Here is a 13,721-nt window from a genome sequence, read left to right on the forward strand (position 1 = left end):
AACTCATGGGGCAGGGGGCGTAGGGATGGCTAGAAGGGGCGCAGTAGTGCCATGACAGGAAAGCCCTGGGGGACATGGAAGCACAAAGGAGGGACCCCGAGCCGAGCCAGGATGGGAGCAGTGTCTGGAAAGGATTACTGGAGGTGAGGCTTCAGTTGAGTTTCAAAACAAACAGGGCTGGCCAGGCAGACCAGAGCTGGAGTGGGAGGATGTGCCAGGGAGCAGGAACAGTGAGTGCAAAAGCACAGAGGCATGAAATCACGCCACCTGTTTGGGGAACTCTAAGCAGCACAGGATAGCTGGAAGGTGGGCTGCAGCCAAGCACAGAGGGAAAGGTGGCTGGGAAGAGGCAGGGGCCATGGAGTTAGGCTCTCTCTTCAAGGAGATGGGAAAACAGTGAAGGAGCCTGGGGTTTTCTAGGTCAGGGAGCTCTGACACCCTCCAGGCTAAGGCAAGCGAAGACCCAGAACTTCACTCTGCTGATTTTTTGGGAAGCAGCAGACCGGTTTCCTCACTGAGGGGTCGGGGGAGCTTCCTGTGCCTTCTTCACCTTATACCCTCGGCAGGGAGACCCTGGGGAGTGTTCCAGGGAGGTGATGTCTACAAAAGAGCAAGGACTTCAGAATCAAGCAAAGCCTGGTTTGATTCCTTCAACCTGTTTCCCCGTCTGAAAAACAAAGAGTTCGTCACCTTTCTCACAGGGCTACTGACAGGTTACTGAGATGATGCTGTCATAGGTCTTACATAGTTCCTGATGCCTAGTGGGCACTAAAAATGACAGCCAGTGTCATTTCTGTTTTCAGATGAAGACGAAGACCTGGGGCAGGGGCGGGGGGCGGGGGGGAAGAGCCAGGCAGCCAAGATGCTCTGCTGTGGAGGTGAGTGGGATGGGGGTGGCACCACACTCCCCAGGGCGGGGGGGTGGGGACTCCAGGCCCTGGGTCAGCTAGAGGGTAGGGATTTAGAGGCAAGCACAATCCCCTCCTCCCCACCTGGGTCTAGAAGAACACAGGATACCCCTGAGGCTACCACCCTCACCTTGCTGGAGTGAGATCCAGGTGCCTGTGGGCAACGGCTCTGCTAAGGCTTTCCCATAGTCTTCCTCCAGAGCCAACAGGGAGGGATCGGCAGAGGTCTATACTGACATTCTGACCTGCAAGATTCCTGACCTGTAAGTTCCAGCCTGGCCTACTCTAGGCTCCTGGCCTGACCTCCCTCCCAGCTCTGATTTCTGTCCCCAGTAGAAAACTTGACTACCAAGATGGCCAGAGACTTGTGACTCCTGGGGAACAAGGGTTCTCAGCTGTGCCATGTGCTGGCTAGAACCTCTGGGACCTTCTGCCTGGACTCTGGGAAACTGAGGCTCAGGGTGCTGGGTGGTGAGCCCAAAGTCATATAGCTGCTTTGGCAGAGCACACTTGAATCCAGGCTCCCTGACTTGGTCCACTGCTCATTCCAGTCCACATTGCCAGCTATTCCAAGGTGCCACAGTTCTAAGGGAACTGGGGCCATCAGTCAGGGCAGGGGCTGGGCTAGGCTGAGACTCTTGCGGAAACACCAGCTGCCTCTCCAGCCACAGGTTTCACTTCTCTTCTCTCAGGTCTTCCCTCCTTCATCAAGAGGCCCCAGCAGGGGACCAGGGGAAAGAAGCACAACTGGGTCTGGCCTAGCTGGCCCCAGAGAGGCTGTGAGGGCGACACAGGTCCTGGGCCAGGCTGGGCATGCAGGCCAAGGGATGACATGCCAGGCAAGGCCCCCAGGTTGTTCCAGGTGGGACCAGCTGTCCTGTGACCCTCTGAGTCTTTGCTAGCTGGAGGTGGCACTTCTTAAAGTCCCACATCCCACCACTCAATACTGGTTACTGAGTAACCAGGTCAGATAGCGAGGTGGAATAGCTATTTGTAACTATTAGCTGATGAGCCAGTGTATAATTTTGAAGGAACATGATAATGGTTTTATCGACCTTGTTAAGACCTTGCACTAGGAAGGTTTCTGGGGTAGGAGCAAGAGACAGTGTGTCCTGAAATAGCAACATACAAAAACAACCGACGAAAACCCCAGAGGACCCATTTTCACTACCATTACAACAACAAAGGAGCCCTGGGGGCTCAGTGGTTAAGAGCTAGCTCTGCTGCTAATCAAAAGGTCAGCAGTTCAAATCCACCAACTGCTCCTTGGAAACTATGGGGCAGTTCTACTCTGCCCTGCAGGGTCACTATGAGTCAGGATCGACTCTATGGCAACGGGTTTGGTTTTGGTCTGGTTTACCATAAAAAGAGGCAATAGAGAAACAGCACATCAGAGGGATGGTGACCTCAGCAAAGGGTGGACACAGGCCCCCTTTCCCTGGTGGCTTCCTCAGTCTGTGCTGCACCAAGTCAGGGCCCAGCCCCTGGATCCTCCTTCCTAGCTTCGCAGCCACACTGCTGATGGTCCCCAACCCAGGTGAAGCCTGTGGGGACTTAGGCTCCCTCACTGACCACACCACAGCATCCCCTGTCACAACCAGCAGCTGCAGGTAGATGTCTAGGGCTGCTCAAGCGGCTGTGTGGCACGCTAGATGGTTGTGGTCACAGGTGGCCTTGGTAAGTGGACTTGGTGGCATTTCCTTGCAGGTGTGTGTTCCGGAGCTCAGCAAATCTGAAAAGGATGAGGGCTGGGCACAATAAGAGCGAAGCTGGGGCCAATGGTGACACTGCCATCACCCCCACCCCCTGCCAAATCCTCTACTGCCACTGGGAGACATCTTGGCAGGGAAAGGCCACCTGGGAACAGATACCACAGAGGCAGAGGCTCAACTAGGCCTTCAGTACACAAGATGGAAAGGGAAAGGCCTGGCCTGGGAGGGGCTCTGAGGGCTGAGGACGCAAAGCTCTCTTGGGGCAGAGACTCCTCCACTTGTTGCCTCTCCTCCACCTGGACTCTGGAGCCTGCTCATAGAGTTGACTCACAGCTTGGGCCCAAGATCCTTCCTAGAGAAAGGACCCACTGGCTAGTAGCCACAAGGAACCCAGGACTTTCCAGAAGAAATTAGTGGCTAAAATGATCTTTGTTTAAACCCTGTTGCTGTCAATTCCGACTCATAGCGACCCTATAGGACAGAGTAGAACTGCCCCACAGAGTTTCCAAGGAGCGCCTGGTGGATTCAAACTGCTGACCTTTTGGTTAGCAGCCATAGCTCTTACCCTCTATTCCACCAGGGTTTCAGATCTTTGTTTAGGAAAGAGAAAAAAATAAAAATAAAAAAGATGGATTGTTTTGCTATGAGAATAAGGCTGAATAGGGGACGCCTGGATGATGAGACTGAAGAAAAGTCCTGGCCTTATCTACAGTGTGAAATTTCCTCTAGGCAACGGGAATAACTTTGGAAGAGAGTGTGAGAGTCGGTAAATTTGGAAGAGGTAGTGGACCAGGTATTCACTTGGTCCCTCCTCTGAAGAAAGGCTGTTTAAACAACAGTTCATAATGGCCCTGCCCAGGGAATACGTAAGATGGTGGCCTTTCTTTCATGAGGCCTAGCACCAGCCCAGGCAGCCTGCCCACACCTCACCCATCACCTGCCCCCACCCACTACTTCCTCTGAGCATAAAGGATCCAGGGGCCAAAAGTAGAGCAGTAGCACCTTCCCCTCCCCCAGCACATAGACACAGACACAGACACACACACACAAGCTCAGGGACAATCAGAGGGAGTGTCATGAGCTTCAAGCCTCTCCCCCTGGTGTCTGTCCTCAAGTCTATGGTTACTCTGTGACTGCTGAGCTCTGACCTCACTGCTCAGTGGGTACAGTCAGACTGGGAGAAACCAGGTCCGGCCAACTACACAGACGAATCCCAAACCCTTACTGTCTTCCAGACCAGAGCCTGGGGCCTGACTCAGGCAGCCCAGCCCAAAGCCAGATAGACACACAGTCTGCTGTGTAAGGAGGGAAGAGGAACCAGCAGGGTGGAAGGGGGAGGGTGCAGCTGGGGAGTACAGTCATGAAGTGGGGAGGGGGGGGAGGGAAGCTGCAGGTCACGTGGCAGCCTGGACCAGCCCTGAGAGGCTGCAGGGCTGACAAGTTGGGGGAAGGGAGCAGGGTCATGGACTTGGTTCTCTGGGTTCTCTTCCAGGATCCCGTGCTCCTCCCCAGAGCACCTGCTTACCACCACAACTCATTTTCAAGCAGGCTTTTCTCTGCCCTTACCAAGCACCGCTTGGCAGTAACCAGGAAAATCACAGAGGAGAAAGCTGCTTAGGGCCCCTGATATGAGACAACCACAGAATAGGGAAAAGAACACTAGACTTAGACCAGAAGTTTTCATTTCTGGTTCTGCTACTTACTATGACCTAGGGCAAGTTTCTTAACCTCTCTAAGCCTCAGCTTCATCTTCTTTAAAGCAGGATAATAAACTCCTGCCCCACAGGACTGTTATAGGATTAAATGAGGCATATGGGATGTGCGTGTATGTGGCACACAGCAGGTTCTGGGCATGTGTCTCTGTAGGATGGGCTGCAGCCTGGCCCTGGGAGTCCTTAGCTCACCCCAGAGGGCAGAGCGTTCATCTCAACAGCGGCTACCAGCCAGCCTCGGCCTTTTCCAGCTCCCACGGGAAGATTAGGGTGTAGGGAAAAACAACGTGAGGCATCATGGGAGGTCACAGCCTCTGGCTCTCCTGCACCCCCTCTTCCTGCTCATCAGGCTGCTCTGCCCCGGTCCCTCCCTCCCATAGCTCCTCTCTGGGTCCCGGGCTGGGCCCCTCACAGAGCTCCAGGAAACGGGCCCAGCCCCACGAGCACCACCACTGTCATCTCTCTGGAAAGATGCGGGTGTCCAGCTGTCCCCAGACACGCCCACGAAGACACAGCACAGAGGGCAGGGACCCGGCCGCTAGGGCTCGGGAACCTCCAGGAACTCTGGGCTCCTTGGCTGACACGCAGGATCTGACAGAACCCACGGGCTCCAGGAGGAGGAAGCCGGAAAATCTGTCTGGGCAGAAACTCCTCAGAGACTGGGGAGTCGGATGTCTGCTTGGACATAGATGCTTCTGCATACCTGGCACCACCTCCTCCCATGTCCAGGGACTGCTCTAAGGCACCCTGTGTGCCTGCGTCCAGGCTGCAGGCTGCCAAGCCTGAACTGCCAGCCTCTTGTCTTCCCTTCATTCCTTGTAGCTCCCTGAACTTGCAGAGTCCCTCCGGGAACAAGTCACAGGCGACCTTCTCCTTCCACCTCTGCCCCCACAGAAATTCAGAAGTACCTAGCAATTACCAAGCACCGACTATCTGCTAGGCTAAGGGCTTTTAGTATTTTCTTATTTAACTTCACCAAAACCCCGTGATATAGGTGCAGTTGTTATTCCTCTTATTAGATAAGGAAATTGAGCCTTAGAGAGATTAAGTGATTTGTCGAAAGCCAAATGGGTGCCTGATTTTTCTCCACGGCACACCATTACAGGCAGTCCCTGGATTACTAACGAGTTCCATTCCTTAATCTGTCTTTAAGTTGAATTTGTTAAGTCAGAATAGTTAGGTATGGTTCGTATGGAATGTCAGTCAAATGTCTGTCTTGGTATACAGTGTAACTTTCTACGCACAAAAAACATTAAAGAAACACTTCCAGATACACTAAAGCGTCTTTGACATGCAGTAATAATACACATTTTGATGCCTGAAACAAAGTAGCACCCGTTTGTTAATACAAACCATTCTATGTACCTGAGATTTTTAATACAATAGGTTTTAGGGGGGTTGGTTCACAACCACGAGTTAAATGTAAGTTGGATGTTCGAAACTTCGGGGATTGCCTATATCAGGACAGTATAAAGGCTGTGGGCTTAGGAGGCACGCTAACCTGAGTTCAATTTCCAGCTCGGTCATTCACTAGCTATGAGACTCTGGACTAGTTACATTACTTCTCTGCACTTCATTATACCCACATCTTGGATGGAGAAACAGATACCTTACATTCTATAAGAATTGCAAATAAACACCACCTGGCACCAAGTATCAGGAAAATTAGCTAGAATAATAACCCCTAACTAATGTTTACTTAGTGATTAATGAGCCTGGCGTTCTAAGTACTTTACACATCCTATTTCATTTTATCCTCATAACAATCCCATGAAGTAGTATCATTATCTCCATTTTACAGATGAGGAGTCCAAGGCCCAGGGCCAATCCACCCTCCAGCTTCCTGTGCCAGGAAGGCCTAGCTAGGACTGTTTTCTTCACTTCTGCTTAAATGCCTTCCTTGGGACACATGAAAACAGCAAGTTTGACAGAGGATTCATTTCTAATTTTATTTCAGACTGTGAGTCTTTCTCCTATTTCTGCCTACCCCAGCCTATATTTTGTTTAACACGAGAAAGGCGAATTGCGTTACCATCTATCCCTAATAATAACATTGGCATTGATAATGATAATAATAGCTGTCACTTATTGCATGCTTATTGTATGTCAAGGAATTCACACATATAATTGCTAACATTTTTCATGCTAGACATACAGAAGGCAGCTTTCTTCAAACTCACCTCACTGAGTTCTACATTCTCCTAGTTAGTCTTCTAAATGACGTAATACATATGAACCATCGCCCCCTTCATAGTCAGCACATGGGTTGGGCAAATGGTTATGCACTTGGCTACTAACCATAAAAGTTAGGGTTCATATTCACCCGGGGGTGCCTTGGAAGAAAGCCCTGGTAAACTACTTCCAAAACATCAGCCTTTGAAAACCCTGTGGAACACAGTTCTACTCTGACACACATGGAGGCGCCATGAATTGGAAATTGACTCGATGGCAACTGGTACTGGTTTTTGGTTTCTAACACTGTTGACTTATGTGTACACACCCTCTCTCCAGGCTGGTCCTTTGTTCTGAGAAGGCAGGACCATGTCTTAATTGTCTTTGTTGCCCTCAGAGTTTATCATAGGAGTCCAAAGCTAAACTCATCCGGAAGGAAGTAAAACACTCATTGAGTACCCTTCCTCAGCCGCTGGTGGTCAAGAATGTTCACATCTATCATTACATTTAAGAAGCCCTTGTGGTGCAGTGGTTAAGTGCTCAACTGCTAGCTCTTTTAAAATACAGTTATCCACTCCTTCCCCACTGTCTCTGTGAAATATACTCTACTTAAAGGTTATAATTCACAGATGTGAATGAGACTCTGCCAAGAGCAAAAGTTGCAGAGAGGTACAACTTTGTACACAAGGTAATGAGACGTGCTTTTGTTTCTTATGGGAAAAACAGAGAATATTTTATCCCCAGGTAAAATGACTGGCTGTTCCAGAACGAGAAAGAAAACAGTGAAGGACAAACCTGAATGGATACTGGCAAGGGCTATACAAAATGACTGCTGTAATTGGCCTCAGTTATTAGTACATGTGAAAAAGGTTGCATTGGCAAGTGTTTAAGTGTGTTGTAAACACGCTTATGATAAAAAATAAATTAAATAAAAATTTTCAAAAACCTGAATGGATAAATTTGTATGTTTGTAAAAAGGGAATTTTATTTGCCTTGGATTATAGCATGTGCAAATAACGAGTTTGAAAAGAAGCAATTAAGTATGTGAAAATTTTCCCAAAGCTGACTCAGTTTTGATGGGTTTATTCATATTATTTAAAAATGAGGTTGTGGCCCCTTTAGCATTATATATATTTATACAAAACTAAACTGGTTTTCTTGCTGTTAAAATGAGAAGTTTTTCTTGGAATAGTGGTTGTTGGTCTGCTCTTAAGAACAGGTTGTAAAAGGTTATTTTTTTACTTCTGGGTAATCTTTCCAGATAGCAACGATGTTGTTTCTTACCAGTGTAATTTTCTATGCTTTTTAAACTGTATTATTCCTGATTACTGGCACAGCGTTGAGCTATGGCTGCTGACCAAAGGGTCAGCAGTTCAAATCCACCAGCTGCTCCTTGGGAACCCTATGGGGCAGTTCTCTTCTGTCCTACAGGGTCATTATGATGAAGCCCTGGTGGTGTAGTGGTTACGATCTTGGCTGCTAACCAAAAGCTTGGCAGTTCAAATCCACCAGCCGCACCTTGGAAACTCATTGGGGCAGTTCTACTCTGTCCTACAGGGTTGCTATGAGTTGGAACCTACCCGGCGGCACCCAAGAACAAGGTTTCTCACTTAGGAAAGAGCTAAAGTTCTTTACAATTCCCCTTCTATGTTTATTTTTAAATGTTTTCTTGTCATTTTCAAATAGACAAATACTGTATTTTCAGGCACCCATGGTCCGATCTTAAGTTGTCTCCTGACAACTTTTGATTTTTGCCCTATCCAAACCAAATCCTAAATGTAAAATAAAATTTTTAAGATCTCTTTTGTACCTGAAATTATCTTTGAGATGTCCCAGAGGGCCCCTTTCATCTTATGAAGAGAGAGGTGTTAGAAACTATTAGGTTTATTTGATGTTGCTATTGATGAGTTATATGGGAATAATTCTCAAATCGGAAGAGCTGCTCAGCCTTCTCTAGGTTAAGTTTACAGAGGTAAAATGTTATTTATATAAATACTTCAGAAATTATATGCAGTATGAGAAATTCCTACAGATTTCTCAACGCCTGCTCTGTCCACATGTTTCTACTTATCGGCATCCTGGTAAATGCTGATGACAACTGTATAGTGTTACTAGTCATGATTTCAGTTCCAATTCAAATGTTACCTTGGCTGCAACCTTACTTATTTAATTTGAATCTAGCATCTTCTAGGCCAATGACTTTCAAAATGGGGTTACACATCAGACTTTCTTATAGGGTTTTGTTAAAACACAGATGTTTAGCATCTATTCTAGACTCAAGGCATCTCTTTACTTGATATTCTTGGTATATTTTTGGAGTATTATATAAATTATGTCTCAGGATTATTATATGTTATAGCTCAAGGTTTTTTCCTTTGTAAAAATTATGTCCATCCGTTTTTATAAATCAGGTGTAGTGTTCACTGCCTTCTTTGAAAATAGCCTTATGATTTTAGACATTTTATCTAGAACTGTTTTTGGATCTTGTTTCACACACCATAAAAAATAAAAATTTAAAAAATCCATTGTGGTTGGGTTGACTCTGGCTCATGAAGACCCATGTGTGCAGAGCAAAACTGTGCTCCATAGGGTGTTCAAGGTTGATATCTTTCAGAAGCAGATTGCCAGGTCTTTCTTCCCAGGTGCCTCTGGGTGGGTTCAAACCACCAGCCTCTTGGTTAGTAGTTGAGCACTTAGCCATCTGCACCATTCCTGTTAAGAATTCTCATCACATCTTTCACTTTTGAAAATTATTTTACTTATAACTTATTTTGGGAAATAAGTTAACCAGCATCTTTTTAAGTCTCTGTCACTGATGTGTGGTTTTTGTTGAACTCTGATGCTTCCCTAAAGGCTCTGTAATCAGCTATAGGCCAGAGTCCTTGAACAGCCAAGGACTAGCTCAGAAAAACACCGTACCAGGCACTGACGCATGGGTACAGGCTTCTGGTAGCATCGCTTAAGACAAATTTAAGAGAAAGTTCCGGATTTCCAGAGCTCTTTAGTCAAGAAGCAGACAGGCTCGTAAAACTGCTAACCCAAGATGGAACAGAACAAGGATCAATCACATAGGACTGAATGAACTGATGAGGGAAGACTGTCATTTATGTTTGCAATATTGTTGATGTTGCTATAATGTTCTACTTTGTGGGTATATAAGGAAGCCCTTTCTCTTTCTTATATTATCTATCATCCAGAAGAATTTAGTAGACTCTGCTTTTACAAACTGAAATGAAACATTTGTAAATGATATGGTATGCTCCCTGCCTGACCCCTGCCCTCCCAATTCAGAAACTCTTACTGTGTCTTCTCACTGTTCATGACAATATGGTTGTTTCCACAGGTTGAATAAGACCCTGTCCTCTTTTTTACCAGGACATCACTGCAAAAAATTGGTTAAGTAGCCAAGGCTTTGCCTGGAATATCATATTTGACAATGATGGTCATTTAATCAGACATGACCAGCCCCTTTTGAAGAACTAAGGTGGCCTCTAAGAAGCCAATGCTAATAAAAGTCTCCCAGGAAAACCGGCTTACTGGTTTCCCGGCCTTATAGGCAAATATGGAAGGTTACTCCCTTGCAGGCCCAGGTACCTCAGGATATTTAGGAGACCTCGAAAAGAGATGAATTTTCCCACGTTTTCACATATGGCAGGTGAAACCCAGTGAAGACAGTTTCTCGGTATGGCTTCCTAGTCTCAGGACAGTAAAGAGTAAAAACGAAACCAGACCCACTGCCATCAAGTCGATTCCGACTCATAGCGACCCTATAGGACAGAGAAGAACTGCCCCATAGAGTTTCCAGGGAGCGTCTGGTAGATTCAAACTGCCGGCTTCTTGGTTAGCAGCTGTAGTGCTTAACCACTATGCCACCAGGGTTTCCGTAAAGAGTAAAAGGCTTTTTAAATTCCAATCTGAGATTCCTTATGAAAACTTCCAGCAAAGCAAACATACAAAAAAAGAAAAAAAAAAAAAACCAAACCTGTTGCCATCGAGTTGATGCCAACTCATAGCAACCCTATAAGAGAGAGTAGAACTGCCCCATAGAGTTTTCCCCAAGGAGCACCCAGTGGATTTGAACTGCTAGCCTCTTGGTTAGCAGCCATAGCACTTACCCTCTACGCCACCATAAGAAGGCCTATATAGTAAATTAAGAGTCTTGCTGCACCTAAGTAATCAAACCAAACCTCATGAAACCCAGATTTATTCTGTGATCGAGACTAATCTTTCTTTGAGATTACTTTTTATCAAAATGAGGAAGAGCCCTGGTAGCACAGTGGCTGCTAACCAAAAGATGAGAAGTTGGAAACCCTATGGGGCAGTTCTACTCTGCCTTATAGGGTCACTCTGAGTTGGAATCGACTGGGGTGACTCATAAGCAATAGGTCACAGAAAAAAAAATTTGTTTCAACAGGAAACCATGCATTGTCCAGAGGGTACCCCACCAGGTTATCTGACTCAAGGCTTTCACTGTCTTTGGGCTATTTTCTAATTCTGAAATGGTAAGTAACTGATAAGTCATAGAAAATAACCCGTGCAGTCACAGAAGATTAATAGTCTTTCTTCCCAACCTATAGAAAAATCGGTTTCCTCAATATTCCTATAAATGGGTATGATCTTCGGATTTTCTTTTCAACAAGTTACAACTTATCTGCTGGCTCCCTCATTATGATTAAAATAAAATCTTTAAGACATGTTCCTTTCTATACCTGTAGGAAAGTCATGACTGTTCCTTTTTCAGAAAAATATCTTTTAACAGTCCCAAACTGAAAAGGGACCAAGGAAATGAGTGACGAAGGCTGGACGTGATGAGGACAGTCATCACCAAGGACATCACTAAATGAAAAGCACTCAGGTGACCAGTGATTCCATTTTGCCCAGGGCTGAGCAAGTTGGAGACACAGGATTTCCAGCTTTAAAACCATAAGCTGATCACCTTAAAAGCACCTGCCCTACCTTAAGCGGGCTCGTCTCAATTCCTATCAATTTAATCTAAGCTTTTCAGCCTCGCATTGCACTGTAATCTGTTTTATTTGTTGTTTTTGCTTCCCTCTCTCCCTAGAAGCCAGGAATCTGGCTATACATGCTACATTTTATAATTTCTAAATGATGGCAAACAGCACAATATTTAAACACACTGTGTACAGAAGCAAGATTTCTTTATATCTTCTTTTAAAATATCAGTTTGTTTTGAATCGAAATTTATTAGCTCTTTTCTAGAAATAAATTTAAAATTGTAAAAAAAAAAACTGAAATAAAACTTGGTCATGAAATAGAAACAAGTAAACCCAACCTTATGTCCACTGGTCATGTGACGCTTCAGAGACATCTTCAAGAAGACTTGGAATACAATTTTTTCACTGTACATCTTTATCAGAACAAAGTCTTAAGAACAAAAAGAACTACAGTGAAATGTTGAACCTCCCTCAGGAATTTTACTGTTTGAGTAATAAGAGTATTGATAGTTTGAAGTTATTTTCTCTATATTGTACGCTAAACCGAACGTGTCATCTTATTATATTCATGATGGAAGGAAGATTTCCCGTGTAAGAAAAAAGATCAAGCAAACCGCTCCAGCGTGCAGCCTCCGACGACCAGCCGGCTGGAGCCCTTCACCCCACCACACACCCCACCTGTTGAGGTCTTACCCAATCGGTAGGAAAGCAGCTGTTGGAGTGAAGGAGCAGAGGAGCTGGTCGGAGAGGCTTGCCCTTCCTAGGTACTTCTCTCTGAGCTTGGAAACCCTCAGGGCAAGCTCCCAGGACCACTGAGTTATGGCCTCTGTGTTACCCAAGGGCTAAAGGCACCCAGAAAGGCGCCCAGCGACTCCACTGGCCACTTCCCAGCACTTCCACCACCCCCTGGCCTCGGTTCCCTAGCCTGCAAGTCCCCGGGTGCTCAATGACATCAAAGTGGGGCGCTCTGAAGGTCTGCCCTGGGGTGTGCGTGTGCGTTTGAAGAGGAGGATGGCGAACCGCGGGGACGCTCCTAGGCAGCCTGTGGCTCACGGGAGGAGTGCGGAAAGCCGAGAGTCAGGTAGCGTGTGTGAGCACCGGTCCAGGCTGTGCCCCTCGCTGCAGGAGCCCAGGGCCACAGCCCGCCAGAATCCCCGGCCGCGGCCGGGACGCCCAGCCGGTCTAGTCTAGCCTCCCAGGGCGCCACCTCAGCGCCCGGCACGGCTGGAGCCCGGGGCGGTCCCGGTCGGCGGGGAGCTGCTCCCGGGCCTCCCTCCCAGCCCAGCTCACCAGCTGTCCCTGGAGAAGGCGCGGAGGAACCAGACGCCTGGGGCCAGGGAAGCCCGCATCTCGCCAGCTGGTCCTGGAAGCGGAGATGGGGAGCGGGGAGAGCGCCGAGCGGCCGCGGCTTCCTGCGCTCGGCGAGTTTAAATGCCCCGCGGCGGCCCGCCCCGGCCGCGCCTCCGCCCCCTTGCACCTGACCGCCCCCTGGTCGCGCTGGGCCGGAGCGTGCTGCCCAATGCTCCTGCCAGTTCTCCAGCACGTGGGCGTGCCTGTGCTTTGCCTCCGGGCGGGGACTGACCGCTCTCAGTGTCTGGGGGCTCCTCTTCGCCCTGCACTTTCCGGCTCACTGCCAGCGGGGGGAACTGAAAGCCAGGATGCCAGATGTGACCGGCTCTCTGTGACGTACCTGCCAGCCCACAGCTGGCCCCTACCCTGAGTAGTGGCTCCCGACACAAATCGGGAAACTGAGGCACCCTGGAGGGCTAGCTCGACCGCACATTCCGCTGATCGGTGTGCGGGCGCCCCCTGGGAACACACAAGGTTTCTCAGGGCCCTACAATATTGCCCAGAACACCCGTTTCAGGGCCCAGCTGAGCTTCCTGTGCCTCTCAGATGGCAGACTCCGACACCCAGCCAGCCAGGATCCTACCACCCCTGCTTCTCAGAAGGGCTGGCCTCCCCACCGACTCCCAGGGGGGACGGTGTGACAGTCCTTCTTGCTCTCTCTCTGGCGGCAAGCAGCCAGGCAGCAGAGGAGGGCCACTCTCGGGCTACCAGGTAGGGAGTTCTGTGCTCGCCAAGCCCAAACCAAAACCACCCTCACTGCCATAGAGCTGATTCCAACTCATAGCGACCCACTCGCCAGGCTCTGATAAATGACTCTCCCTGGCCTAAAGGTTTCTGGGGTGTGCTTCTACCTGTAAACTGAGATACTGTCAAAGCCTTGGATATGAGCTCAAGGTGAACCACAGAAGGGTG

General features: G+C 48.1%; 1 protein-coding gene across 1 annotated transcript in view; it reads right to left on the minus strand.

Moving 5' to 3' along the window:
- Nucleotides 1–12,938, minus strand: part of SLC37A2 (solute carrier family 37 member 2) — a 29,353-nt gene extending 16,415 nt beyond the window's left edge. Inside the window, exon 1 of the mRNA XM_064268898.1 lies at nucleotides 12,750–12,938. Within this exon, the coding sequence (XP_064124968.1) occupies nucleotides 12,750–12,808 (59 nt within the window). The 5' untranslated portion in view covers nucleotides 12,809–12,938. The remainder of the gene's footprint in view (nucleotides 1–12,749) is intronic.
- Nucleotides 12,939–13,721: the final 783 nt, after the last annotated feature.

This window comes from Loxodonta africana, chromosome 15 (assembly GCF_030014295.1).
Source record: "Loxodonta africana isolate mLoxAfr1 chromosome 15, mLoxAfr1.hap2, whole genome shotgun sequence".
Taxonomy (NCBI): Eukaryota; Metazoa; Chordata; class Mammalia; order Proboscidea; family Elephantidae; genus Loxodonta; species Loxodonta africana.